This window comes from Podarcis liolepis (assembly GCF_965112155.1).
Source record: "Podarcis liolepis genome assembly, chromosome: 13".
Lineage (NCBI taxonomy): Eukaryota > Metazoa > Chordata > Lepidosauria > Squamata > Lacertidae > Podarcis > Podarcis liolepis.
In genome coordinates, this window is record NC_139573.1 from 25,201,069 (window position 1) to 25,229,066 (window position 27,998).

Sequence of the window (27,998 nt, forward strand, 5' to 3'; positions counted from 1 at the left end):
AATTATATGGTTATCCACAATTTGAGGGATCCTGTCTACTAACGGTGGTGTTTTGCCTATCAATGCTTCCCTAATGGTGAAGGGATTTCCTCAATGCCTAGCAAGGATTCTTAGGAGCTGCCATTGCATCAGCCTCTGCAACAATGTCACTGTTGAATTAATTCCCTTAATTACTTAAACACTGCAGTTCCCCTGCCCCCATTCCATATGGGTATGATAAGAAATAGAAGTGGAATCCTTGCCTGGGTCTCACTGTACATGCAGCATGAGAAAGACAGTATGAGAAAAGTAGACAGTATCAGCAATTCATGATGAGAGAGAGCCTTAGATTGTAAACTTTGGTCTTTTGCTTCTGTGTTTTTGGCAGTGGCTGTGGGCTGTTAGTGCCATGCTATTAAGAGAAAGAGGGAGCTAATCTTTAGCAACGAATATACTTCCACTATCACATTCATCTGCCTCTCTCAGTGCTTCTTTAAATAACCTTTTCTTCTAACATGCACCTGTGAAGCAAAAGGAGCTGTGAATCCAACAGAGAAGAGACTGTGATGGATCTCTCATACTGGCATGAAATGTGAGGAGACAGCTTCTAGGAGCCACAGGTGAGAGCTGAGTGCATGGTGGGGACCAAAGGTGGAGAAACTACTCTAGAAAGGAGCATGATGTGTCCCTCACCAGATATACTCCCCCTCTCCGAACAACTTCTTCTACTGTTCTTTTAAACCCTGTACACAATATAAGATTTATGCTATTTCTTTCCGAAGCTGATACATTGCATGTTAGACTGATGAGGCAAGAATGGGAACGGAGATAATAGCTAGTGAGTCAGGAGTTTGAGGAATCACTTGCAGCTTAGGACAATATGGTAAAGTAAACTCACAAGAATCGTATTGACTTGGATCCTCGAGAAATAAAATGAATAGGTTTCCAGAAGAAGTGTTTCAACTCCTTCCATTCTCCTTTTCTGTGACCCTTGAGAAGCCACTTTGTGGAAGGGGCTCCTCACAACATGGGCCCCATGCCTTTGCTATTTTATTTATTTATGAACCTTTTGCCTTTGAAAAGATCTCAGGGTGGCCAACATATGGTTCAGTGACACTCTGCCTTCCAGGTAGTGTTCATAGCGAAACCAGTTTAGCTTCAGGGTATTTTCTGAGCACCAAAACACAACAGGCATTCTATCAACCTAATGTCTGAATATTGTTTCAAAGACTAAAGTCTGAAACCAGGGAAGTGTGAGGAGATCTGTGCCTGTACAGTAGGACTTTCCTAGGTTGCTTTCCTCACTGCAAACCACTGAACTCTCTGTACTGAAGGACCCTTAGAAATGCAATGTGAAGAGACTCAAGTTGGCTGCAGGTGGTTGGGGACTTATTAGTGGATGTGCCTTTCTGTTGACGCAAAATGTGTTTGGATCCAGTAAAAAGCTACACTAGGAAAACTGAAATTGTGATATCATTCATTTAACAATAAAGTAATAAAAAATATCATACATGGCAGTAAATATAATTCTAACATTAATGAAAAAATAAGACTTTAGAATGAACATTAACAATTTTCTACTACTGGAAATTTTGAGGGACCAAGAATGGCAAATTTTGCACTTTGTGATCTTCTTAGGAGTATACCTGACTATTCTGATGTTGCTATTTTGTAGTGAGAACACACTTTAAAGAAATGCTGTATTGAATGTTCAGACAATATAAGTTAATATCTATGAAGATTAATGGTATTTCCCCCCCCCCCATTCTATAGGTTTCAATTCCTGGCTTCTGATGACTGGTAATCTGTGTTACTGTACCTCTTGAGCATGAGGGAGAAGTAATGTCTAATATAACAATAATCAATGATTTCCTGCTTCTGGGATTTTCTAACCAACGAGAGTTTCAACTTTTGCAGTTTGCAATCTTCTTAGCAATGTATCTGGTTATACTTACAGGAAATCTGATTCTCATAATTCTAGTAGCCCTCAACAGCAACCTTCAGACCCCAATGTATTTCTTCCTTGTCAATTTATCGATAGGAGAACTTGGCTCCACCTCTGTCATTATTCCCAAATCAATGGCCAATGCGCTCATGAACTCAACACTGATTTCATATTCTGAATGCGTGACACAAATGCTTTCCTTTGTTTTTTTCCTGTCATCGGATGTGTTCCTCCTCACGGTCATGGCCTATGACCGATATGTGGCCATCTGCCACCCACTGCATTATGCGTCTGTGATGAAGTGGGGAAGATGCATCCAACTGGCAGGCGGATCGTGGATGGCAGGTTTGCTTAATGCTGCTGTGCATACTGGCACAATTTTTTCACTGCCCTTCTGTTCCAACGTTATCAATCAGTTCTTTTGTGAAATCCCACACCTAATGAAGATCTCATGCGCTGATTCATACCTCAATGAAATTTGGACACTGCTCTTCAGTTGCGCATTAGGTATTGGCTGCTTTGTGTTCATCGTCTTGACCTATGTGCAGATCTTCAGCACAGTGTTGAGCATGCAGTCCATGGCAAACAGGCAAAAAGCCTTCTCCACTTGCATTCCCCACCTCATTGTTCTCTCTGTCTTAGTTGGCACCATTCTTTTTACTTATCTCATGCCAGCCTCCATCTCGTCATACAAGCTGGACCAGATGCTTGCTGTGATATATTCTGTGGTTCCTCCAATGATGAACCCAGTAATCTACAGCATGAGGAATAAGGATGTCAAAGCTGCCCTGGGGAAGCTGTTTTACTGGAAGATTTCAAGCAAGAACACCATGCTTCCTTTTCACTGATAACCCTGCTGCTTACTCATGTTAAATTATGGAATAATTTAACATAAAACTTATATCATTTCCCACTTTATTTTCACTGTATTGCATTTTAGCATTGCATAATATATCGAATTCAAATTGTGAGTTATTAATATCACAGGGAACGTAAATTTTTTGTATTGTATGCACGGTAAGTCCTACTTAGAAGTGACACCTTAAAAGTAATAAACATAAATTGGGGTGATTGATTTTAATGCGCTACTCCAAATAAAACTGAACTGAACACAACCCTAACTCTGCTTCAGTGTAGCTCCCCCCCTTAATCACTTAAAGTGGAATAAATATTTCCATATTGGACAAGCATTTGTTCCTGGGACAACACTTCCATGCAAAAGCCACTTGTTATTGTTTTCTGATTTTTGTGTGTGGGGGGGAATTTCAATATTATTTTAAAAAATGGAAATATAATACATAACCTTTGAGTCTATGCTGCCCCTGGGGTAGGTATCCTTGTTGCTCTACCTAGTTATATAGTTTTCAAATTGTTTTCAGAAAGTTCACAGAAGAACAAATTTATGGTGACATCATCATTATCATCATCATCAACAACAACAACAAAAGGATGGGCTTCACAAGGACTGTAGCTGCTGTAGAGGACTGTAGCTCAGCAGAGAGGGCTCCTCCTTTAAATTTATTTTTATCTGTGGCATTTTAAATTATGGGGTTTTTGTGTGTGTGTTTTTCTTTGTTGGGGGTGGGATGGACATTTGGGTGGGACTGGGAATAGGTTTAGTTTTAATGTAATTGTAAATTGTTTTTCTTATTATTAGTTTCTATTTCTTCTTCTTCTTCTTCTTCTTCTTCTTCTTCTTCTTCTTCTTCAGTATAGTTCGTGTTTTGCTTTTAAGGGGAGAGGGTCAGGGCTGCCTGGGAGTGGGCCCCAGCCAACAGAATGGCTGGGGCAGGTTCCACGGGGGGATGCACTGGGACACCCGATCTCAGTGATCATGGTTAGGAGGAGGAGCTATGCTAAGACCAGACCATGTCATTACCGAGGAGGCGGGTTTAGTCATTGTTTGAAGATTATCCCTGCCTCCAGGTCTGGGCTTGACCGGAAAGATACCAGAATCAATGACTTGATTGGGGATGGAGGACTTGACCTGGCATGTGTAACAGAGACTTGGTTGAATGAAGCAGATGGGCCTGTTCTTGCCACTGCTTGTCAACCAAGTTTCTATTACACACAGAAACCCAGATCATATGGACGGGGTGGGGGTGGGGTTGCTGTGATTTTTAGGAAGTCATTAGTTTGCACCAGACATCCTATTGGGAAGACCCAGTTTTCTGAGTGCATGTTCTGGAAGTTGGGCAATAGGGGCAGTACAGGATTCCTTTTGGTGTACCAAGCTCCCCACTGCACCAAGGATTCCTTGCCCGAGCTGCTTCAGGTTGTGGCGGATGTTCTCCTGGAGTCACCTAGTTTGGTTGTCCTAGGGGATTTCAACATCCATGCCAACATGACCTTACAAGGGGTACCTCGGGACTACGTGGAAAGCATGGCCTCCAAGGGGCTGTCCCTGGATATGTTTGGCCCAACTCAGTCACAGACATGCCTTAGACCTGGTGTTCACCTCTATGGATGTGGGTGATCTGACACTAAATAAAAGCAAAACAAAAGAAGTGTCATGGTTGGATCACTTCCTGGTGCACCTGGACTTCTCCATGACCCTTCCCCTCTGCAGGGAGGTGGGCCCGATTCAGATGGTCTGCCTCTGCCACTTAATGGATCCAAATGCTTTCCAGAGAGTGGTAGGAGATGTTTTATCCCATGTTAATAGCCTTTCAGCTGATTCCCTGGTGGCCCGCTGGAATGTGGAGTTAACCAGGGCTATCGACTGTCTGGCTCTGAAGCGCCCTCTCTGCTGCATGGAGCCCAGACAGCTCCATGGTTTTCCCCAGAGCTGAGGGCAATGAAACAATTGCTGAGACGGCTAGAGCGCCGGTGGCAGAAAACTCATTCTGAATCTGACCGGACACAGGTTAGAGCTCAACGTTAAGCCTACCAAGTGGCGATAGCAACGGCGAAGAGGATCTTCTTCACTATTGTATCTGCAGAAAACAGCAGCAGGAGACTCTTTCAGGAGGTTCACAACCATCTTTGCCACCGGGGCCTGGTAAGGACCCCAAGATCTCCTGCAATGATTTTGCAATGATTTTTGCAAATAAAGTCACTTAGATTTGGAAAGAGGTACACCCCACCATGGGAACAGGGCCAGGGTGGAAGAGTCCTAGAGTTTTGTCTAGTCAAGTTGCATGGGATCAATTCCAGTCTGTTGCCTCCAAGAATGTGGACAGGCTGCTTGGATGAGTGAAGCTGACCACCTGTCTCCTTGATCCTTGCCCATCCTGGCTCTTAAAAGCGAGCCAGGAAGGGCTGGGTGATAGGCTCCATGGGGTGGGGAATGCTTGCCTCTCCTCTGTGAGGGAGACTTCCCAGACCCGCTGAAAGAGGCGGTCATTAAACCACTTCTTTAAAAAACATCTTTGGACCTGGCCAATATGGCCAACTATCGCCCAGTCTCATATCTTCCATTCTTGGGCAAGGTGATTAAGCAGGTGGTTGCTGAACAACTCCAGGCATGCCTGGAGGATGCCGACCATTTGGATCCATTCCAATCGGGATTCAGGCCTCATCAGTGGACTGAAACTGCCTTGGTCGCACTGGTTGATAATCTCTGGCAGCCTAGGGACAAAGGCGAAAGCTGTTTCCTAATTCTGCATGTCTCTCTCAGCAGCCTTTGATACCATTAATCATAACATCCTTCTGGACCATCTAGGGGAGCTGGGAGCTGGGGGCACCGTTATACAGTGGTTCTGCTCCTTCAGCACAATGCAAGAATAAGGGCCTTGTATGATGAAAAATGCTTCAAAGGAGAGCATGTAAGAGTGACACTGTTTTGTCTCTAGGGCTTTGCTGCAGAGTTGCACAGAACCTTCAGGTAGTTAATCCCTAGGAACTATTCTTACACTTCTTATCCCTTTGCTCACACTCCTTAGCACTACTAGTTTTGCTTGTACCTAGCAAGGCACACAGCTTATGCTTGAACAATGACAGGTTGCTTCCTTCAAACGTCAAAGAAATAGGAATTTAATGTAAGTACATGAAGTAAATATGGACATTCTGTTTGCTGCCCTGAATGATGAACGGTAGATGAAAGGATGATTGAAGGAGTGGATGGATGGAAAAAATGATAAATATCATGTTATATGGCAAGTTAAGATTCAGGGAGAATTTCCAGCATCCAGCTGGAAAATATTTGTAGGGAAAGACAGATTTAAAGCTGTTATCAAACCTCTCTCTTTCTTTCTCTATGGTTTCCTTTGCCTCAGTATTTAATTTTACTTTTGCATTTCTGTACATGTCTATTTCTGACCCCCCTCAAACCTCCTTCACTTCTAATCAATCCAGATCCACTCTATACATCAATGTATTGTGTGAATCTAATCCCTTAGTGATCCCCTGTCATGCACTTTGATCTTCTTCTGACATAAGTGCATTTAGCTGACATTGTATTTTCACTCCTTTGTGAGTGCCTGTTCTCAGAAGGCATGTTATTTGTGGGGTTTGCAAATGGCAGCCAAGCAGACATCATGCTCCATGTGACATTTACCATGCAATTTCCTTTCATGCCTCAGCATGGCCTCATGTATTGTGTAAATATTGTGGGGATAGTTGTGGATAGCAATACAGTGGTGCCCCGCAAGACGAATGCCTCGCAAGGCAAAAAACTCGCTAGACGAAAGGTTTTTCTGTTCGCGATTTGCCTCGCAAGACGAATTTCCCCTATGGGCTTGCTTCGCAAGACGAAAACGTCTCGCGACTTTTTTTTCTTTGATTAAAAACAAAGACATGTTTTGTTTATAAAGTTAATTTATTTTCTCTTAAATTTTTGAACTGCTCTTTACAGTATGTGTGACTTTAAAGAGCAGTTAATAAACTGTTGTTGTACCAAATTTGGCTTTGTTTGGACTTTTTTTGACCATAGGAACGCATTAATTGATTTTCAATGCATTCCTATGGGATTTCGTGCTTTGCAAGACGAAAAATTCGCTAGACGACAAAAATTGCGGAACGAATTAATTTCGTCTTGCGGGGCACCACTGTACATACTTCTGCTAAGCATGTTTTCCTTTGTTAGGCATCCTGAGCTATTTCTGTCCAGCTCTCTATGGTACGTTACTTGCCAATTGACTATAGGTGAGAGTTCTGATACAGCAAGAACCAGTCATTTACGTCTATTGAAATCACAAGGTTTAAAACACAGTTAAACAGGACTGTTGATTACAGTGAAACTTGAGTGCAATTATGTTGTGAAATTTTGGTTCATCTAAGGCAGTGGTTCATCTAAGGTTCATCTAAGGCAGTATATATATATTAGCATTAAATCAGAGGCAGATAGTAGGAAAGAGAGATAGACTGCAGGTGCATATGAACAATGATGGTGGGTTAGAGCAGTGATGGCTGCAGCTCAGCATAGTGTCTCTCCTCTGCCCCAAACGAGCTTGATGCAGATGAGAAATGCACACAGACACTATGAAAGGCATGGATATTCCCTCTTGTTTCACTCTGACAGTCAGATCTATACTGCTTCTGAATATAAAGCAAATCATTCCTAGCTTTCAGGAAATAACCCCACTTAGCAGGGAATAAGCCCTATTGTCTTAATTCTGAGTAGATGTGGTGAGGTTTTTCAAACTGCTCTACAGAAAGTGGAGATTTCAGGAAGAGGCTGTATGTGAAAATTGGTGGTCAAACTGTTTGTTATTTAGCTGTGCTGTTCAGTTTAGGGATTTTTATTTATTTTTTACACAAATGGTGAGCATGCTGCAACCTCTGCCTTACAGTTGTCCCTAAAAATATCACTAAGTTAGAATATGTCTCTAGACCCTCCATGTGCCCATATTTTCCAGCGACAGTCCTGGATTTAGAGAAGCTGTCCCAGTTTCTGATTTGATCCTGAAATGTCCTGCTTTTCCTTAGGTAAAGGGAAAGGGACCCCTTACCATTAGGTCCAGTCGTGACCGACTCTGGGGTTGCGGCGCTCATCTTGCTTTATTGGCCGAGGGAGCTGGTGTAAAGCTTCCGGGTCACGTGGCCAGCATGACTAAGCTGCTTCTGGAGAAGTCCTAGGCTTTGTGGTTTAACCCACAGCGCCACCCACGTCCCTCCTGCTTTTCCTTAGGATGTCCCTATTTTCATTGGAGAAATGTTGTGGGGTATGGAATTATGTGCCCACCAAATCATGGAGATAATGAACTATACAACTTTTAGAAGAGATCTGAAGGCAGTCCTGTAAAGGGAAGTCATTTTTATGTTTACTGGTTTATTATGTTTTTATATATGTGGGAAGCTGCCCAGAGTGGTTGGGGCACCGCAGTCAGAGGCGCGGAGTATACATAACAAAATAATAATAATAATAATAATAATAATAATAATAATAATAATAATAATAGAAGTCACTATTTTCAATGGAAAATGTTGGAAGATATGTGTCTCTGAATACCAGTTGTGGAAGAACATGAGTGGTAGAATGTTATGGTGCTTTTGATTTCCAATAGGTATTGAGTTGGCCATTGCTAGATACTGGATGGAACCATATTCTTGCACAAGCAACATTTATAATGGTCTCTCTTATTCCCCCAATAGACTGAGAAGACATGTCTAATGTAACCATCATAAGAGATTTCCTGCTTCTGGGATTTTCAGAGCAAAGGGAACTCCAGATCTTACACCTTGCAGTCTTCACAGCAATGTACATGGCAATTCTCATTGGAAACTTCCTCATCATCATTCTGGTAGCTAGAACTACCCACCTTCAGACCCCAATGTATTTCTTCCTTGTCAACTTATCAGTTGTTGACCTTGGATCCACAACCGTCACCATTCCCAGATCAATAGCTAATGCCCTGATGAACACAACACATATTTCTTATTCTGAATGTGTTGCACAAATGCTATTGTTCCTCTTCTTCATGTCATCAGATATTTTCCTCCTCGCTGTCATGGCCTATGACCGGTATGTGGCCATCTGTCACCCACTGCACTATACCTCTGTGATGAAGTGGGGAAGGTGTGTTCAGCTGGCAGGTGGGGCATGGGCAGCAGGCTTCCTTAATGCTGCTTTGCACACAGGTACCATTTTTTCACTGCCCTTCTGCTCCAACATCATCACTCAGTTCTTCTGTGAAATCCCACACCTGATGAAGATATCCTGCTCTGATCCATACTTCAGTGAAATGTGGGCCCTTCTCTTTAGTTCAGCCTTAGGTCTTGGCTGCTTTGTGCTCATTGTCACATCCTACGTGCAGATCTTTACAGCAGTGCTGAGAATGTCCTCCAAGGCAAGCAGGCAGAAAGCCTTCTCTACTTGCATTCCTCACCTCACTGTTGTCTCTCTCTTACTTAGTACAGGTATCTTCTCCTATGTCATGCCAACCTCCAGCCCTTCATATAATCTGGATGAAGTGCTTGCTGTGATATACTCAGTGGTTCCTCCAATGATGAATCCGTTGATTTACAGCATGAGGAATAAGGATGTCAAAACTGCCCTGTGGAAGCTGTTTTACCAGACACTTCCAAACAATAAATCAGTTCCATAGTTTAAAAACTACTGCTGCCACCACCACATGTGATTTGAGGTGTATGTCATTTCTACAGCTGCTTAAAATATCAAGGAAATGGGTGGTTAAGGCACTTTATTGTTCACACCCCTTAAACAGGGAACACTTTCTCAAGGGTAGCCTATTATGCTTGCTTACAAACTTGGTACCATGCATCCATGCTTTGTCCTGGCTTTGGGGATGGGGGAGGAAACATGTATCCAGAAAAAAAAAATCCACAGGTGCAGCAGCTTCCTCAGTCACATGCTTCGTATAGCCATGATGAATTGCTGACTGAACATATCTGTTTAAGGCACTTTGCTTTCCTGCCGCAATCACAATTGTATAAAATCTCCAGGCAAGAATTCTACAGGTTAGCCACTTTCCCAATCCCTTGCTACAGATGTAGATGATGAATTTCTGCCTTTAACATCCATACAAGGCACCCTGATTCCAGCACATCCCACCTATTATAGTAAGTGTGGCAACCCTACGTGACAACATTTAAGTGTAATGGTAGTGACCATCCCCTGCTTGCATCCACATTTCACCTGCATGCTGTCCAAAGCATATTTTTCTAATGTACCACCTCAGTGCCTCATTCATTCATACATACATATAGTGGTTCTTATTGGCATGCAGTCTCCTGTTTGACAGAATTGAAAAAGACTGTGCCATTGAAACAGATTTTTTTCAACTGGTGTTCGACCTTCAGGTTTATATTTCTATTTTCTAACATTGTTTACTTGGGCCTCATTTTATCTTTATTAGTGTGGTTTATGCTATATATATTTACAAAATAGTACCTTTATATAGTCAAAATGTAGTTTTAAAACCAGCTATATCCTCTTCTGTCTTCTGGTGTGCTAGAAATCTAGCTGCATGACTTTCTTATATCAGACCTGCTCTGCACACAATTTGTGGCCTATGAAACTGAACTCTGCCCACCAGCCAGGGATGTGAGGAACCTCCATTTTATCATGGATCTTAGACAATGGTGGGGAATGACATAGCATGACACAACATATGGCTAGTTGGCTGGATTTGTCGGGGGGGGGGGGGTTCAGGGCTGCCTTTGGCTGCATCTGTAACAGGATTGCACTTCTGTATAAGTGTGCATGCACATGAAAGCTCATACCAAGAACAAACTTAGTTGGTCTCTAAGGTGCTACTGGACAATTTTTAATTTTTTAAAAATAGACATTTCTACTGTGTCAGACCAACACGGCTACCTACCTGAATCTAGAACCAAGGATTACAGTGTACCTGTGTGAGGTCAAGATGTGCCCCTATATCTTAAAAAAAAATCACAATGCTCTGCTGAAGGAAGGAACATTGACAGACATGTGCAGTGCCTAAAGCTGAACCAAAACAGAGTTAGTGTGAATTTTTTTATTGTCTTTTTAAAGAGGTTCATCTATCATTTACATAATAAACACAAGAAAGGGAAAAAAAGAGCCTTCCACTGAGCACAGTCCCAGTGCTTTTTAAATAACACTAATGTCTCAACAAATGAAACTGATCTGTAGAAAATGTAACTTGAAAAAGAGACATTGCACATACCTTTGCAAACCAAGAAATCTCTAATTAAAAATATATATGAATATTTCTCTTTCAAATACAAATACCTTTCAAAATGTTATCATGACTGGTGGACTATAGCCATGTTCTCTTGAAGTTGAATTGGAAATAAAGCTGAAGCATGTTTTACAAAACTTTTCTGATTTTGTGTACTTTCCTGGGTTTTCAACGTTGTGAGTGATTCCCCCCCATTAATATCAAGTCCCACACCCGTATAATGGTGTATAATTTTCATTGTCAAAGAACATCTCATTCACCCACACACCTACAAAAATCTCTTGGTACTTTTAACATTCAGAAATTTATTGTGGCATATATGTCTGTGGGGAGATACATACTGTAGGATGGGTGGAAACTGCTTTTAAGCGGTACTCTTCCATATGCTGGACATGTAGTGTATGCATGTTGCAATTCTATGGTTATCTGCAATTTGAGGGATCCTGCCTACAACGGTGGTGTTTTGCAGGCCTATGATTGCTTCCCTAATGATGAAGGGATTTCCCCAATGCCTAGCAGGGATGCTGAAGAGCTGCCATTGCATCAGCCTCTGCAACAATGTTACTGTTGCATTGATTACTTAAGCATTGCAGTTTCCCCTCCCCAATTCCATATGGGTATGATAAGAAACAGAAGAGGAATCCTTGCCTGGGTCTCACTGTGTGTGCAGCATGAGAAAGATAGCCTGAGAAAGGTAGACAGCAGCAATTCATGATGAGAGATAGCCTAAGACTGAAAACTTTGAAGGTGGTCTATTGCTCTTAGAAAAGTGACCTATTTTGGCAGTGGCTCTGGGCTGTTAGTGCTGTGCAATTCGGGGGAAGAAGGAGGTAATCTTTAGCGACCAACAGAAGTCAGCAACATACTTCCACCATCACGTAAGTCTTCCCTCTTAGTGCTTTTAAAAGACGCTTTTCCTCTAACATGCACCTGTGAAACAAAAGGAGCTGTGAATCCAACAGAGAAGAGACTGCGATGGATCTCTCATACTGGCATGAAATGTGAGGAGACAGCATCAAGGAGCCACAGGTGAGAGCTGAGTGCATGGTGGGGACCAAAGGAGGATAAACTACCCCAGAAAGGAGCATGACGTGTCCCCCACCAGACACACTCTCCCTCTCCAAACACCCCATACACACCACACGACTTCTACTACTTTTGTTTTAAACCCTGTACATAGTATGGAATTTCTACTATTTCTTTCCAAATGTGATACAGTGGTACCTTGGGTTAAGTACTTAATTCATTCTGGAGGTCCGTTCTTAACCTGAAACTGTTCTTAACCTGAGGTACCACTTTAGCTAATGGGGTCTCCCGCTGCCGCCGCCGCCGCACAATTTCTGTTCTCATCCTGAAGCAAAGTTCTTAACCCGAGGTACTATTTCTGGATTAGTGGAGTCTGTAACCTGAAGCGTCTGTAGCCTGAAATGTCTGTAACCTGAGGTACCACTGTATAACCCCTGTTAGGAAGATGAGGCAAGATTGGGGACAGAGATAATGGCTTGTGAGTCAGGAGGTTAAGGAATCACCTGCAGCATAGGACCTTATGGTAAAGTAAACTCACAAGAATCATATTGACTTGGATCCTCAAGATAGATAAAATTAATACGTTTTCATAAGAAATATATGGCTGTCCTTGCATCTGTCTGTGACCCCTGAGAAGCCTCTGTGCCATTTTGTAGAAGGGGCTCCTAACAACATGGGTCCCACACCTTTGTAATTTTATTTATTTATGACACTTTTGTCTTTGTGAAAGAACTCTGGGTGGCCAACACATGATTCAATGACACTCTTCCATCCAGGTAGTGTTCCTAGCGAAACCAGTTCAGCTTTCTGAGGTGCGAGGAGATCTGTGTCTGTGCAATAGGGCTTTCCTATGCCTTTTTCCACACTGCTAACACCACACTCTATGTACTGAAGGACCCTTAGAAATGCAATTTGAAGAGACTCAAGTAGGCTGCAGGTGGTTGGGGACTTATTAGTGGAAATGCCTTTCTGTTGGCACAAAATTTGTTTGGGTCCAGTAAAATACTATATTGGGAAAACTGAAATTATGAGATCATTCATTTAACAATAAAGTAATAAAAAGTATCATACATGGCAGTAAATTAATGGGGGGGATAAGACTTTAGAATGAACACACATTGTTTTATGTGCACGGGATCATTATTTTTTTGCTCTTCCTTCAGCAGCCAAAATCTTATAGATGACATTTCCAACATAACAATCATTGACAACTTTCTACTCATGGGATTTTCAGGGGACCAAGAACGGCAATTTTTGCACTTTGTGATCTTCTTAGCAATATACCTGGCTATTCTGATGGGAAATCTTCTTATCATTATCCTCGTAGCCATCAACAGTCACCTGCACACCCCCATGTATTTCTTTCTTGTCAACCTATCAGTGCTTGATGTTGGGTCAACCACTGTCATTATTCCAAAATCCATGGCCAATTCTCTCATGAACATAAAGCTGATTTCATGTTCACAGTGTGTCACACAACTGTTTTTGTTCATCCATTTCCTGTCATCGGACTTCTTCTTCCTCACTGTCATGGCATATGACCGATACGTAGCCATTTGCAACCCTTTACACTATTCGTCTATGATGACATGGAGTAGCTGTATCTGGATGGCAAGTGGAGCTTGGATGGCAGGCTTCCTTTATGCTGCTTTGAACACTGGTACTGTTTTTTCACTTCCTTTCTGCTCCAATGTCATCCACCAGTTCTTCTGTGAAATTCCACACCTACTGAAGATCTCCTGTTCTGATTCATACCTCACTGAGATTTGGGCTCTTCTTTTGAGTTTCACAATAGGTCTTGCTGCTTTGTGTTCATTATCATGTCCTATGTTCAGATATTTACTGCAGTGTTGAGAATGCCCACCATGGCAAACAGGCAGAAAGCCTTCTCCACTTGCATTCCCCACATCACTGTTATCTCCATATTAGTCAGTACTGCCATTTTTACCCATCTTATTCCAACCTCTGACTCAGAATATAATTTAGATCAAGTGCTTGCTTTGTTGTATACTATGGTGCCTCCACTGCTGAACCCAAATAATTTACAGTATGAGGAACAAAGATGTCAAAACTGCCTTGTGGAATTTGTTGGGTTTTATTCTTGCTAAAAAGAATAAAAATATGGCTCTGATTCTCCTATGAGTTTTCTTCTTCCAACTTGTCTTGTGATGCAGCTTAAGATTATTGTCTTGTAACATTTGTTTTGTTATGCAAAAATACATTGTGCTTCCTATGTATGTATATCTTTCCCTTCCATAGTCTAAAGAAGTGAATGGAATGAGAAACTTGTATAATAAGTAAATAACAAATAAATACTATATAGTATTTACTTTCCTTCTGTAGTGAAGAAAATTGAACGTGATGTTGAAAGTGTATGCTGGACTCTATATGAAAACAGAGAGCTTCTTTATCCATATGCATTCTTCATTTCATTAGCTGTCCTGGTGCTTAAAGGAATGTGCAAGTGGTCTGGGACCCCCCCCCCCCCGGTTTACAAGAAAGCCTTAAAAGTGAGAAGTAACATATCTATAGGCTGAAATTTGTTTGTTTCCCTGATGAGCTTAGACTATTTTGTCACGTAATGTAGTATCCTTGCTTGCCCCCCCCACCTAATATCCTTTTTATTGCACATTCCTGATCATATCTGCTCACGTTGCTATTGAGAGGATCATGTGTGATTTCTCATTCAATACTGTTTGTAGCTGAAAATGCTTTGGAATGATTATGCTGCTTCATTTCTTCTTAGTGCTTCTGCTGAAACACCATAATTTTTCATATCACACATTTTCTGGTTTATTTTTGTTTTACTGTGACCCCTCTGGACAACAATAATGTGGCAGCATTGGAAAAGCATTGCAGAGCAAACGAAAACTGAACAAATTACCACTTCTGCACTATTATTGTGTCAATATATTTGCAGAATACACACTTAATAAACCACCAGTCTTGGGAGATGACCTTTGTAAAGTAACATTTGTTCTACAATTATGCCGTTGATTTGAAATTTGTATCCCAGAATAGAATGTACCGCATTCAATGTTCCTGAACCCAATATTATATCCACATCCCTATGCTAGATAGCTCTGTCTGACATCTAGCTGTCACCAGTGAACTGTATACCCACTACACCATTTGTGGAAAGTGTGGTGGGACATAGCTCTCAGCTGACCTCCCAGCAACTGAGTTCCTGCTGTTTACCAGGAAGGAGAGGAGGAAAGGTGAGGAGATGATGAGGTTGACAAGGGCAGAAATACCTGAAATTATGAGATTCTCCTTCACTGGAATGTTAGGAGAGCACTACTCCTTCAACACACCACCTACAGCTTCACTGCACTACCCAGAACTCTTTAAGATACATTTAGGAATGGACTGAAGGAACTTTAAAGCCTTTGACAATAGCCCAGTACAAGAAGCAAAGATGGCAAACATATCCACAACAGGTAATATGTTTCCTTGGCACCTAGGTACACTGGTATAAGAGACCCAGACACTGAAAAACATCAGCGTACTGAAGATGATGAAGTCAACTAGGAAAGCTATGGTGAAATTGATGATGGCTACAAAAATTGATTGGCAGAATAAATTACTAGAATTTGCCATAATGTCACATATGACTAACAGGCTGAGAGGCAATACAAATCAAAGCTTTATTCAAAAATGGGACATGTTCAAGAAATATTTAAAGAAATACAACAGCGGTGTGGCATCAATGGTAGCATTTGAATGGTTTCTGTGTTTATCAACAACAACAAAAAAGCAAATGGTTGTAAAAGGTGTAAGAAATTATAGGATTACATAAATAGAACAAAGTAATAATTATTTGTATAACTGAATAAGTAGAATTTGTAAATACATTGGGAGGTGACGAGCAGTCTTATGTAGTCAAGCAAGAAGGTATGGTGATTTGTATCGTATAGGAATGAACTGACTTCTATTTGTAACTTCTGAAATACTACATATATGTTATGTTATCAACTAAATTTAATAAAGCAGAAAACACTGGGGGGAAAGTGGGGGGGGGGGATGGAGAAATTGATGATGGCCACAGTAGAAAATGGTGTTGGAGCCTTCATTGCACTCCTGAATAACTGTCATGAGTGTGTGCACATTGCAGCTATAAGGGTATGAGTACCTTGCTGGATCCTGCCTACGATGTTTGATGTTTCATGGCTGTATATTTACTTCCCTAATGTTGAAGGGAAATTCGCTTTTCAGTCTACAATTGACCGCCCTCCGAGCTGCAAACAGGTATCCCAATTGTCTAACTTTCTTCTTCTGTATACTCAATGAGACCCAGAGAGACCTTCCTCTTCTGTTTCTAATCATTCTCACATGCAACAGGAAGGTAATGTTTAAGTCATCGACCCAAGAGAATGAATGCAATAGTGAAATGGTTGCAGAGGCTGATGCAGTGAGAACTCTTAAGAATCATTACCGGGAATAGAACATTTAATTGACACTGGCACTGGGCCATTAGTGCTGTGCTATTCAGGGAAAGTGGGAGTTAAGCTTTAGAGACCAATAGGAGTCAGATTTATATTTCCACCACCACATAAGTCTGTCTCTTTTGCTGCTGTTTGAAATAAGCCTTTCCTCCTGTGTAGCCTGAGGAGATTTTGAACCTGACAGAGGAGAGAGTGAGAGGAATCTCCCACAATTGCATGAAATGTGAAAGAAATATAAATCTGAGGAAAGAAAAAGGGGAGATATATAATTGACTTGCTTGTACTTCATTGAGGGGGAACAAAAGAATAGAGACATCTAGAATCAAGGTAAATAGAAGCAATTTTGCTAATAAAGGATCTGGAGCAGAATTGCAAATATCAACTTGATAAAACCTATGAGAAAATAAAGTACAGTGGTGCCTCGCAAGATGAAAAGAATCCGTTCTGTGATTCTCTTCGTCTAGCGGTTTTTTCGTCTTGCGAAGCAAGCCCATTGACGGATTAGCGGATTAGCTATTAGCGCTATTAGCGGCTTTTAGCGGCTTATCGGATGATTGGATCAGCTGATAAGCAGCTTAGCAGCTTAGAAAAAGGGGGGGGGAACCCCCGCAGGAACTCGCAAGGCATTGTCGTCTTCCGAAGCAAGCCCATAGGAAATTCGTTTTGCGAAGCACCTCCAAAACGGAAAACCCTTTCGTCTAGTGGGTTTTCCGTCTTGCAAGGCATTCATCTTGCGGGGCACCACTGTAGGTCTTATATCTTTGACCTCTATTTTTTTTGGAGATTTTTTCTTCAACCCCCCATTTCTCCTTCATTGACACCATTTAAATCACTCAGCTTAATTCCATTCATTCATTCTCCCCCCTGTTAAAATATTACTATTGTTATTATCTATTAGTTATTACTTTTTCTAACTTATTATTCCTTCAGGTATACAATCTGCTTTCCCAGTATTCTCTATCCCACAAAAACTGTGGCTTAATGATGTATGCTCTGTTATTTCCACTTCTTTCCTGACAACATTATAGTTTTATTCTCTCCCCCCCCATACATTTGCATTAGTTTTCCATCACAGAGAGAAGAGTATAAAATGGAAGATAGTATAAATAAACAACTACGACATTAACACAGAACAGAATTGTTATACGGATCAGGGCTGTCTTCAAAGGGGATCCAAAATATAATGTCAAAAGAAATCAAATTGGGTTCAAATAACAAAGAGACTGAGACACAGGAGAATGCTAGGTGCGTCTTCCTTCATTGGCATAAGGCAGGCTACCTCAACCTCAGCCGTGAAGATGTTTTTGGCTTACAACTCCCATGATCCCTAGCTAGCAGGACCAGTGGTCAGGGATGATGGCAATTGTAGTCTCAAAACATCTGGAGGGCTGAGGTTGCGGAAGCCTGGCATAAGGCGAGTGCAGCAGGTGGTGGAACTCACTAGAATTTGAGGGTGTGGTTAAGTGGAATGTTTTTGTTTGTTTTGTTTTTGCTGCTGTAACATGTGTATGGCTCCAAGCCAAGGAAGGAAAACAATTCAATGGGAAAGCTAAAATGGTGGTATCATATATTTAACAAAAAAGTAATAGAAAGAAATCCTACATGAAATTTATAGAATTCTGAAATTGGTGGAAAAAAAATCAAGAATATAGATTCTTTTATGTGCAATGAATTGATAATTTTTTCTGCTCTCCAACAGTCAAAATATGATGGAGGCTGTGCCCAACATAACTGTCATTGAAAATTTTCTACTTCTGGGATTTTTGGGGGACCGAGAATGGCAAATTTTGCAATCTTTGATCTTCTTAGCAATGTACCTGGCTATCCTGTTGGGAAATATTCTGATCATTATCCTGATAGCTGTCAACAGGCACCTGCACACACCAATGTATTTCTTTCTTCTCAACTTATCAATTCTGGACCTTGGATCAACCTCTACCATCATTCCCAAATCTCTGGCTAATTCCATCATGAACATAAGGCTGATTTCATATTCACAGTGTGTCGCACAAGTGTTTTTCTTCGTGTTTTTTGTGTCATCAGACCTCCTCCTCCTCACTGTCATGGCCTATGACCGATATGTGGCCATCTGCCACCCTTTGCACTATGCATCCATGATGAAATGGAGTAGTTGCATCCAGATGGCAGGTGGAACATTAATGTGTGGTTTGCTCAATGCTGCTTTGCACACTGGTACTGTTTTTTCAATGCCCTTCTGCTCCAATGTCATCCACCAGTTCTTCTGTGAGATACCACGCCTACTTAAGATCTCCTGCTCTGATTCATACCTCAGTGAAATATGGGCCCTTCTTTTTAGTACATCAATTTGTCTTGGTTGCTTTGTGTTCATTGTCATGTCCTATGTTCAGATCTTTACTGCAGTGTTTAGAATGCCCTCCATGGCAAACAGGCAGAAAGCCTTCTCCACTTGCATTCCCCACATCACAGTTGTCTGCATATTATTATTCACTTCTGTCTTCACCTACTTAATGCCTACCTCTAATTCTCCATACCATCTGGATGAAGTGCTTGCTGTGTTATATACTGTGGTGCCTCCACTGATGAACCCAATAATCTACAGCATGAGGAACAAAGATGTCAAAACTGCCTTGTGGAAGTTGCTGAGTTTTAATTTTGGTAAGAAAACTAAAAAGATGCCTCCCATTTGCCTTTAATCCTGTTCCTCTTTGATCTTATCTTGTAATGCAGATTAATAATAATAATAATAATAATAATAATACAATATTATTAATATAGAAGCTTATCTCTGTAACAACAGTTTTCTGCAGTAATAAATTATATTGCCATTTTGCAAACAGAAACCTGAGAGAGATCATTCTTTCTGTATTTTGTGTCCTGGAAAGCATTATGACTTATACATGTTTTATCTACCTCCATATGTAGACAACCCCCGTTTTTTGACATGATTTTTGTGTCAAAAAAGCACCGTGCAATACACGGAAAAATATGGTATCTACTCTATACATGACTATGCCTGCAATCATAACCTCATTTACCTCAGAGCAGGCCAACTGATTATAACAGGGCTTACTCACACCCCTTTTTAGTCTTTCTGGATGAAGAAGCTGTCCCTTCTTATTCCTTATCTTCTCATGGTTTTTTGCTTGCTAGGCACCCCACTTTTCAGCCTTCTGAGGCAAGCTTGCTCTGTCCAGTGCATCTACCCAGCATATCTGCTGCTGCACTTCTCTGGAATATAAACCTTTCATTCATAGAGGGCTGTGTTTCATGATGTAACCCTCCTTACTACTATATCTAAACATAATTTTGTTGCCATGAGATGTGGTGAATTTAACACAGTTTTATAAATGATTAGGCAATTCAGAGAATAAATGATCTCTCAATAGCTACTAGTAATGATGTCCATCACAAGTTGCAAGTTCAGATACTTTCAAGTACCAGTTGCATGAATGGGTTCTGCTTATGGGTTTCCAAAAACATCTGGTTGTCTGCTTTGGAAAATAGGATGCTGGCCTAAATAGACTTCTGGTTGCATCCCCATAAAATCTTCTTTTGCTCTCATATTCTCTTGAGGGGAAGGATATTTCTGATGCTATTACCCCAAGTTACTTTAATGCATGTGTGTCTGTATTGCAACTAAATTAAGGTTACCAGATTTTTTTCAATGAATCTGGGGACACTTTTCAACTTCAGTAGGAATGATAGACTTTTGTCAGGGGACTGATTTGTAAATCCGGGGACTGTCCCCGGGAAACGGGGACATCTGCTAACCTTAAGCTAAATGGTTATCAGAATTTTTCTTGGTGTTCCATAGTATCTTTGATTATTTGTGGGTGTACAACAATTTACCTAATGATGAAGGAAAATCTTCCATTCCTTAGAATGATGCTAAAGAGCTGGCATTGTCTCAGCCTCTGCTACAATTCAGCTATTACATTTGTTCCCTTGGGTGGATGACTTAAACATTGCCTCCCTATTCCATGTGGGGATGTTTGGAAATTCAAAAGAGGAGCTCTCTGGGTCTCACTGAATATTGACAACTGGAAAATGCAATGCAACATAGCCTTAGATTGCAAACTTTGAAAGTAGGCTGTTGTAGTCAGAAAAGTCAGCATTGTAGCCACTCTGTGCCATTAATGCTGAGCTATTCCGGTAAACAGGGAGTAAATCTTTAGAGAACAAAATGATTCAGGTAGATATGTCTCCTATCACATAAGCCTGCCTCTTTTACTGCTGTTTGAAACAAGTTCTTTCTCCAAGACACACCTGTCAACCCAAGATGAGTTGCTGTGATCTGATAGAAGAAAAAGAGAGGAATCACTTGCAATTGCATGGGATGTGAAAGAATTATGGCAAATCTGAGGGAAAAATGGAAAATATACACCTGATTTGTTCACACTTTACTGAGTGAAAGATTAAGAGGTGTCAGAAAAAGGGAGAGACACCTAGACCGAAGGTAAATAGAAACCATTTTGCTGATAAATCATTTGAAGCAGAATTGCCAAAGAAATATATAGAAAAATATAGTACCCATCTGTGTCCTTCAATCTTGTGTCCTCAGATCTCCTTTCTTGATATTCCTTTAATTCCTTCCACTTAATTCTATTCCAATTTCTTTGCTTTTTTCCATCTTTATTTTTTTAAATATCATTGCTATTATACTGTTATTATTATGTTGTTGTTTTCTTTTTCTAGGTTATTATCCCCTCATTTGTATGTTCAGTATCCCCAATCCTGCTCTATCCCACTAGAATAGTGTCTTAATCATGCACCTTCTCTTATTTTCAATCTATTTCTTCTGAGATGGATAAATAAATTGAAGTTCAGAGAAGCAGCATCTATCCTTCTATCCTCCCCAATATATACACTTGCAACCCCTGAAATGCCTCTCTGGAAGTTTGGGGAGGAGGCTGCTAACAAATCAATGGCTGCTAGGGAGAGGTAGGGATGGGAAAATTCCTCTGGCAAAATAAAGTTATCATAGGATCCAAGGCATTATAATTTTATTTCTGACCTGTATGCCCCAGATTCCCCCCCCCCAAGATCTCAGAGTGGTTATGGTTCCTTGACACTCTTCCATCATGATAACATTCATGACCAAACCTGCTTAGCCTCAGGCATGGAGCAGTATTACACACATTTAGGCTATTTTCTAAGCACAAGAACACAGAGTTAGAATTACACAAATCTGGACTGTGAGTTTTGCCTTAAAGAGTATTGACCCAGAGAATTGGGAATGAAACACTGGTTGCATAGTGGGGCTTCTTCTCCCCATGGCAAACTCCTGACATCTCAGGATGAAGGACAATTAGGAAATGACATTGGGTGGGATGGGGAACAAGCGTGCTACAGCTGTTTGAAGAAATCACTAGAATCTGAGTGTTCGTTGGAAGTGCCTTTTTGCTGGTGCAAAATACAAACAAATGAACAAAAACAAACTACAACCAGGAAATGGGGGTGGGGTGGGGTAAGTAGCAAATTACAGGGAGATATTTCAGAACTTATAATAAAGACACCTTCTATGTGCAAATGAATTAATCAATACTGTTTCTCTTCTTCCAACAGTCAAAATATGATTCATGCCATTCTCAACATAACAATGATTGAAAATTTCGTACTTCTAGGTTTTTCTGGGGGTCGAGATCTGCAGATTTTACACTTTGTGATCTTCTTTGCAATGTACCTGACTGCCCTGGTGGGAAATCTTCTGATCATTACCCTGGTTGCTGTCAACAGTCATCTGCACACCCCAATGTATTTTTTTCTTGTCAATTTATCAATCCTTGATGTTGGCTCAATCTCCGTCATCATTCCCAAATCCATGGCAAATTCTCTCATGAACATAAGACTGATTTCATATTCACAGTGCGTTACTCAAACGTTTCTCTTCATCCTTTTTGCATCATCAGACTTCTTCCTCCTCACTGCCATGGCCTATGACCGATATGTAGCCATCTGTCACCCTTTGCACTATGCATCTATGATGAAATGGAGTAGCTGCATTCAAATGGCAGGTGGAGCATGGGTGTTTGGTTTGTTCAATGCTGCTTTGCACACTGGTACTGTCTTTTCACTTCCTTTCTGCTCCAATGTCATCCACCAGTTCTTCTGTGAAATCCCACGCCTGGTGGAAATCTCCTGCTCTGATTCATACCTCAGTGAAATTTGGGCTCTTCTATTTACTGCTGTGTTAAGTCTTGGTTGCTTTGTGTTCATTGTCATGTCCTATGTTCAGATCTTTACTGCAGTGTTGAGAATGCCCTCCATGGCAAACAGGCAGAAAGCCTTCTCCACTTGCATTCCCCACATCACAGTTGTCTCCATATTATTCATCACTTCTGTCTTCACCTACTTAATGCCAACCTCTAATTCTCCATACCATCTGGATGAAGTGCTTGCTGTGCTATATACTGTGGTGCCTCCACTGATGAACCCAATAATCTATAGCATGAGAAACAAAGATGTCAAAACTGCCTTGTGGAAATTGCTGGGTTTTATTTTTGGTAGGAATAATAAAAAGAGGCCTCCCGTTCACCTATAAGCCTGTTTTCGTTTCATCTCTTCTTGCAATACAGCTTTTTTTTAAAAAGCACTGAGCTCACCTTACATAGCTTTTTCCTGTAATAATAGTTTTCTGTAACAATAAACTTTGCTACCTTTTTACAATAGTTTAGTTTACAATAGTTTAGGCATTCCTTGTCCAGGGAGGCCTAGCTATTTTAATCTCTGATGACCTTCTTGGCATCTTAAAGCATTTTAATTAGATGCTTACCAATATTTTAACTAACTTGCTTTATGGCTTTATTTTGCTTTGTATTTTATTACTGTTCTGCCATCTTTTATTATATTTTACTGTATTTGCATTATTGATGACATCTACTTAATTTATATTTGGTGGAAAGTTAGAATACAAACATAAGAAGAAATAAATAAAGATTTTGTTTATTCAGAATATTCAGAATATTTCACCTTCCTTCCATCAACACAGGCACATACTTTCAGGTCTCAGCCACACCTCTGTTTGCCCTGTCACATTCTCCCAGGAAAATCCAATCTTTAGAGCTGAATTGGAACAAACAGAAACTGTGCATTCTGCAGATGGCTGTTTGTTCTTGTTTTTGTTCTTGTCTATTGTTAAAGAAAGGGTTTTCTGGGGGAAACAACACGCCATGGCAAAATTGCTTGGACCTGTACCTCGAAAGCATCGGACAAGTGGAAATCCACTCTGACCTGCACTTATGAGGCAGGAGACAAGCAGATGTATGGATGAGCGCTTGCTTCAATTTGTTTTGTTTTGTGCAGTGTGATAGTGGATATATCTCAGTGAATGTTGTTTGTTATTCATTCCATACATTATTATTTGTCACATATGTGGCACATGAGACGTACTGAGCATTCTTGAATGCAGCAGGTTGGTGGAACTTAAGCCTGTATAAATTCACACCCTGTAAATGTCCAGCACTAGCCTAGTCGAGCTAAAAGAAAGCACCACAACACAGAGAGCTAGCTCACCTGGCATTACCTACTAGGGAATGGGGTGCACTTGTGACACACAAAGAGAGTTTCCAAGTCCCCTGATCAGGTGTGTATGAACTGTAGAGATAGCTCACCGAAAATGGCTCATAATTGCCAGCACAGGAATACAAACAAACTGGGCACAGAGTGCACACAGAGTCTCTAGCAGTGCTCATTGGGGCAGGCAATCAGCACAATGTGTGTGCCACACATCAGCACATCTCTTATCACACAGGTATGTGCACCAACAGCATGGGACAGTGTGGCCAGGTAAGCAAGCACATAGGAGCACACCAGAACACCCATGTTGCACCCACATTGCACCCACTGCACAGACCCCAAACACCCACCTTATCCAGCATTGCAATCCCACTCTACAAGAATGCACAGCACACACAGAGAAATCATAAAGATAGTTTATTGAATGTACCCTATAAGTTGCACATGACTACAGGCACTAAGCAGGCAGTGAGCAGGTAGGAAACTTAGGCACAAGCTGCCCCAGAGTCCTCAAGGGCTGCTGCAGAGGGCATGGCCCCAACGATAGGCACCAGGCACATCCTCCTCCAATGTCTCTTCTTCCTCTGTGGTGGTGGCAGAAGTTTTTGACTGCAACTTGCTTAATGTCTTTCCTGACGGGTCATTCCTCGACCTTTTGCAGAACACATAAGGGTCTACAAACCTCTAAAAACAGACAGATTTGCTTTTTCCTGACACATTTGTAATTAGGCATTTTCCTTTTATGTGTAAAGGGATTGTCAGGGATAGATTCACATATGCTCCTTGCATAAAGCTTAGATATAGAACCTCAATGTGATATTAGGCAAGAATTCAGGATTCCCACACAATGTCACACAGGTTTTGCTTTCTGAAATATAATGAGGAAAACTAGTTTAATTAATGACCTCCTTATTTCCACTCAACCTTTGTTCATTCCCATACCCATTATATGCCTCTCCCGTCTGTTGCATACTTTGTTTGGAAGTGGGGGACAAGCAGAACAGCTCTGCTTCTCTCTCGCTCCTTCTCCCCATGTAGGAGCCAGTGTGGTGTAGTGGTTAAGAGTGGTGGACTCGTAATCTGGTGAATCAGGTTTGATTTCCCGCTCCTTCTCATGCAGCTGCTGGGTGACCTTGGGCCAGTCACACTTCTCTGAAGTTTCTCAGCCTCACTCACCTCACAGAGTGTTTGTTGTGGGGGAGGAAGGGAAAGGAGATTATTAGCCACTTTGAGACTCCTTAGGGTAGTGATAAAGTGGGATATCAAATCCAAACTCCTCCTCCTCCTCCTCCTCCTCCTCCTCCTCCTCCTCCTCCTCCTCTTCTTCTTCTTCTTCTATATAGGGGCAATTTGGAAAAATGAATCAAGATTCCATCTCTCCAAGTGTGCTTCAACAATCTCAGGCCTCACTTTGCAAAATGGCCTGCAGTCTTCTCAATGCATCTCTCAGTGTTTCCTTCACGGTCTTGTTCCTGAAGCTGTAAATAATAGGGTTTAGCAATGGGGTCACTACTGTGTTGAATACTGTGGCTATTTTGTTGAATTCCATTGAAGAGCTGCCAGCTGGCTTGATATAGATGAAGATGGAGCTGCCATAATAAAGTGATGCCACAGTGATATGCGAAGTGCATGTGCTAAAGGCTTTCTTTCTGCCTTTAGCAGAGGGTATCCTAATCACAGTGACAATGATGCAGATATAAGAGATTGTTGTTACAGATACAGAGCTGAGAAGCATGAAGCAGGAAACTGCCAAATCTAAGGCCTGGAGAAAGCGAACATCAGCACAGATCATTTCCAAAAGAGGGCCACTGTCACAGAAAAAGTGGTCAATAACATTGGAGCCACAGAAAGGCAGTCCTGCCTTCAGTACCATGGAGGCAGAGATGGAAAAGAAGCTGCACAACCAACAAGACAGGACCATTAGCACGCAGACACGGGAGTTCATGATAGCAGTATACCGCAGAGGGTTGCAGATAGCCACATAGCGATCCACTGACATAGCAGCCAAAAGGAGGACTTCAGTGGAACCAGCAACAAAGTAGATATATCCTTGCAAGGCACAGGCAACAAAAGATATAGTGTTTTCCTTTGAGATAAGTAGGGTGAGCATCTTTGGAGTGACAGTTGTGGTGATGATGATCTCCAACCAGGAGAGGTTCTTGAGTAAATAGTACATTGGTGTATGCAAACGGTGGTCCACATGGATCATGACGATGACTAAAGTGTTCCCAATCAAAGTCAGTATGTACATGACAAGGAAGAGGAAGAAGAGTGGTTTTTGAAACTGGTGGAGATTAGAGAAGCCAAGTAGGACAACCTCAGTGACCATGGTTTTAGAGATGTTTCTGAAGGTCATCTTACCAACATATGTTCCTTCTGAAAGTGGAATATTTAGTATATAATTAAAATAAATTAAGAAAAATCATTCTAGAAAAATCAGTGATATTATTTCCTTAGTGACTAATTTGTTCATTTTGGAAAGAGCTCATGTAGGTAAAGACCTAGGTTTCTAGGAAAAGTCAAAGCTCAGTAGTGGAATAACTGTTTTCCATGCAAAAGCTCCTAGATTCAGTCCCTGGCATCACCAAGTAGGGCTGGGGAGGTCTTCCCACCAAAAAAATCCTGGACAACCACTGACAGTAAATGTATATAACACTGAGCTAGATGAACTAGTGGTTTGACTCAAAATATTTTTCCCCCTTCAAATATTTTTTATTAGTTTTCACAATATTATAAACAAACAAACAAGACAAACAAACATAAATCATAGCCTTACTGAAAATTACACTTATTAACTTTGTTAAGTGACTTCCTCGCTTCCCCTTGGTTCAATTTCATTGCATGTCCTTTTAACAGTTTTCCAAATCCCAATTCTTATGAAATTTAACTTAAACATTAACATCCTTAAATCTTCACCTTATGGAATTAAACATATTAATTCATCACTTAACATAAATAAAATCCTAAGCCAATTAAGTATCTGCAAGCTATTTTCAGTTAATTTAACTTAACAAATTTAACTAGATAATCATTAAATTTATTCCACTCTTCCTGATACTTTGACTCAAAATAAGGCAACTTCTCACATCCTTCCTATACTCCTAAGCATATAACTAATGCTATAAACTCCCTAATTTCAGTTTTCCTTTATAGCATGAAGAAAGAGTTGCAGTTTGGGGAAAGAGTTTAATCATGATAAGTCCACAGCAAAATATACTAGTTTAGTTAATTTTCCTTTTACTCATTATATTTTATATTATTACTGCAATTATATCTCACCTTTCCTCTAGGGAACTCCAGGTGGCATACATTGTTCCCATTTTATCCACACAACAACCACATGAGACAGGTGAGGCTAAGAGACTGTGGGTGGCTTAAAGTCACTCAGTCAGCTTCCCGGGTGAGTGGAGATTTTAATCCTGCTATCCAAGGATCAGTCCAACACTAACTATGTCTGTCTAACTATGACACCACATTGGCTTTTAGAACAGTAGCAATGACTGTCTGTGGTGTCAGACTGCTAAACACATGTGCTGCTAGAACAGCTGAAACATTTCCAAATCTTGAAATATTCATTCAGGAGCTAGATGGAAATGGGAAGCTTTTCAGTTGTTTTCAAATGGTTTATTTTACTACATCTACTCCAATTATGGCTTCCAAGTTGGTCTGTTGGGACATTCTCCAGAAACATTATTGTGATCTTTTATCTGATTTGATGAAATCAAAATGTCCCCTTTTTAACAGAGCCCTCTTCCTTCCAACTCTCACCAGATCATTGCTTATACATATCAGCACACCAGCCGTTACTTACAATAGAATTTCTGAGCTCAGCTCCCAAAGGTAGATGGCCCTATTCTCCTTGTCACAGACTGCAGTGCAATCAACAAGGTCAGTATTTGATTTTGATGGAAAAATTGATGGGTGAAAAATGTACCATTTTAAATGTGTACACTCCCAACAATAAGTAATTAAGAATTTTCAAAGCACTCTTAATTTTTGGAAGTATGCATTACTCATGCAGATGATCTTAATTGAGTTAGT

General features: G+C 40.9%; 3 protein-coding genes and 1 pseudogene across 4 annotated transcripts; all 4 read left to right on the forward strand.

The window, feature by feature from the left end:
- Positions 1 to 1,756: 1,756 nt before the first annotated feature.
- LOC310692512 (uncharacterized protein) lies at positions 1,757 to 9,411 on the forward strand (the record flags this gene model as incomplete). Its single annotated transcript, XM_083473457.1, has 2 exons — positions 1,757 to 2,743; positions 8,462 to 9,411. The coding sequence occupies exons 1-2, from the start codon at positions 1,822 to 1,824 to the stop codon at positions 9,409 to 9,411; spliced, it is 1,872 nt and encodes a 623-aa protein (XP_083329583.1). The 5' UTR covers positions 1,757 to 1,821.
- Positions 9,412 to 11,983: 2,572 nt separating this feature from the next.
- LOC310692513 (olfactory receptor 14A16-like) lies at positions 11,984 to 14,123 on the forward strand (annotated as a pseudogene). The gene is made up of 2 exons: positions 11,984 to 12,018; positions 13,179 to 14,123. The product of its transcript is annotated as an olfactory receptor 14A16-like (transcript).
- A 4,142-nt stretch (positions 14,124 to 18,265) lies between these two features.
- LOC310692515 (olfactory receptor 14C36-like) lies at positions 18,266 to 19,135 on the forward strand (the record flags this gene model as incomplete). The annotated part of the gene is made up of 1 exon (XM_083473459.1): positions 18,266 to 19,135. The coding sequence occupies exon 1, from the start codon at positions 18,272 to 18,274 to the stop codon at positions 19,133 to 19,135; it is 864 nt and encodes a 287-aa protein (XP_083329585.1). The 5' UTR covers positions 18,266 to 18,271.
- Positions 19,136 to 22,065: 2,930 nt separating this feature from the next.
- On the forward strand, positions 22,066 to 22,983 carry LOC310692516 (olfactory receptor 14A16-like; the record flags this gene model as incomplete). The annotated part of the gene is made up of 1 exon (XM_083473460.1): positions 22,066 to 22,983. The coding sequence occupies exon 1, from the start codon at positions 22,120 to 22,122 to the stop codon at positions 22,981 to 22,983; it is 864 nt and encodes a 287-aa protein (XP_083329586.1). The 5' UTR covers positions 22,066 to 22,119.
- Positions 22,984 to 27,998: the final 5,015 nt, after the last annotated feature.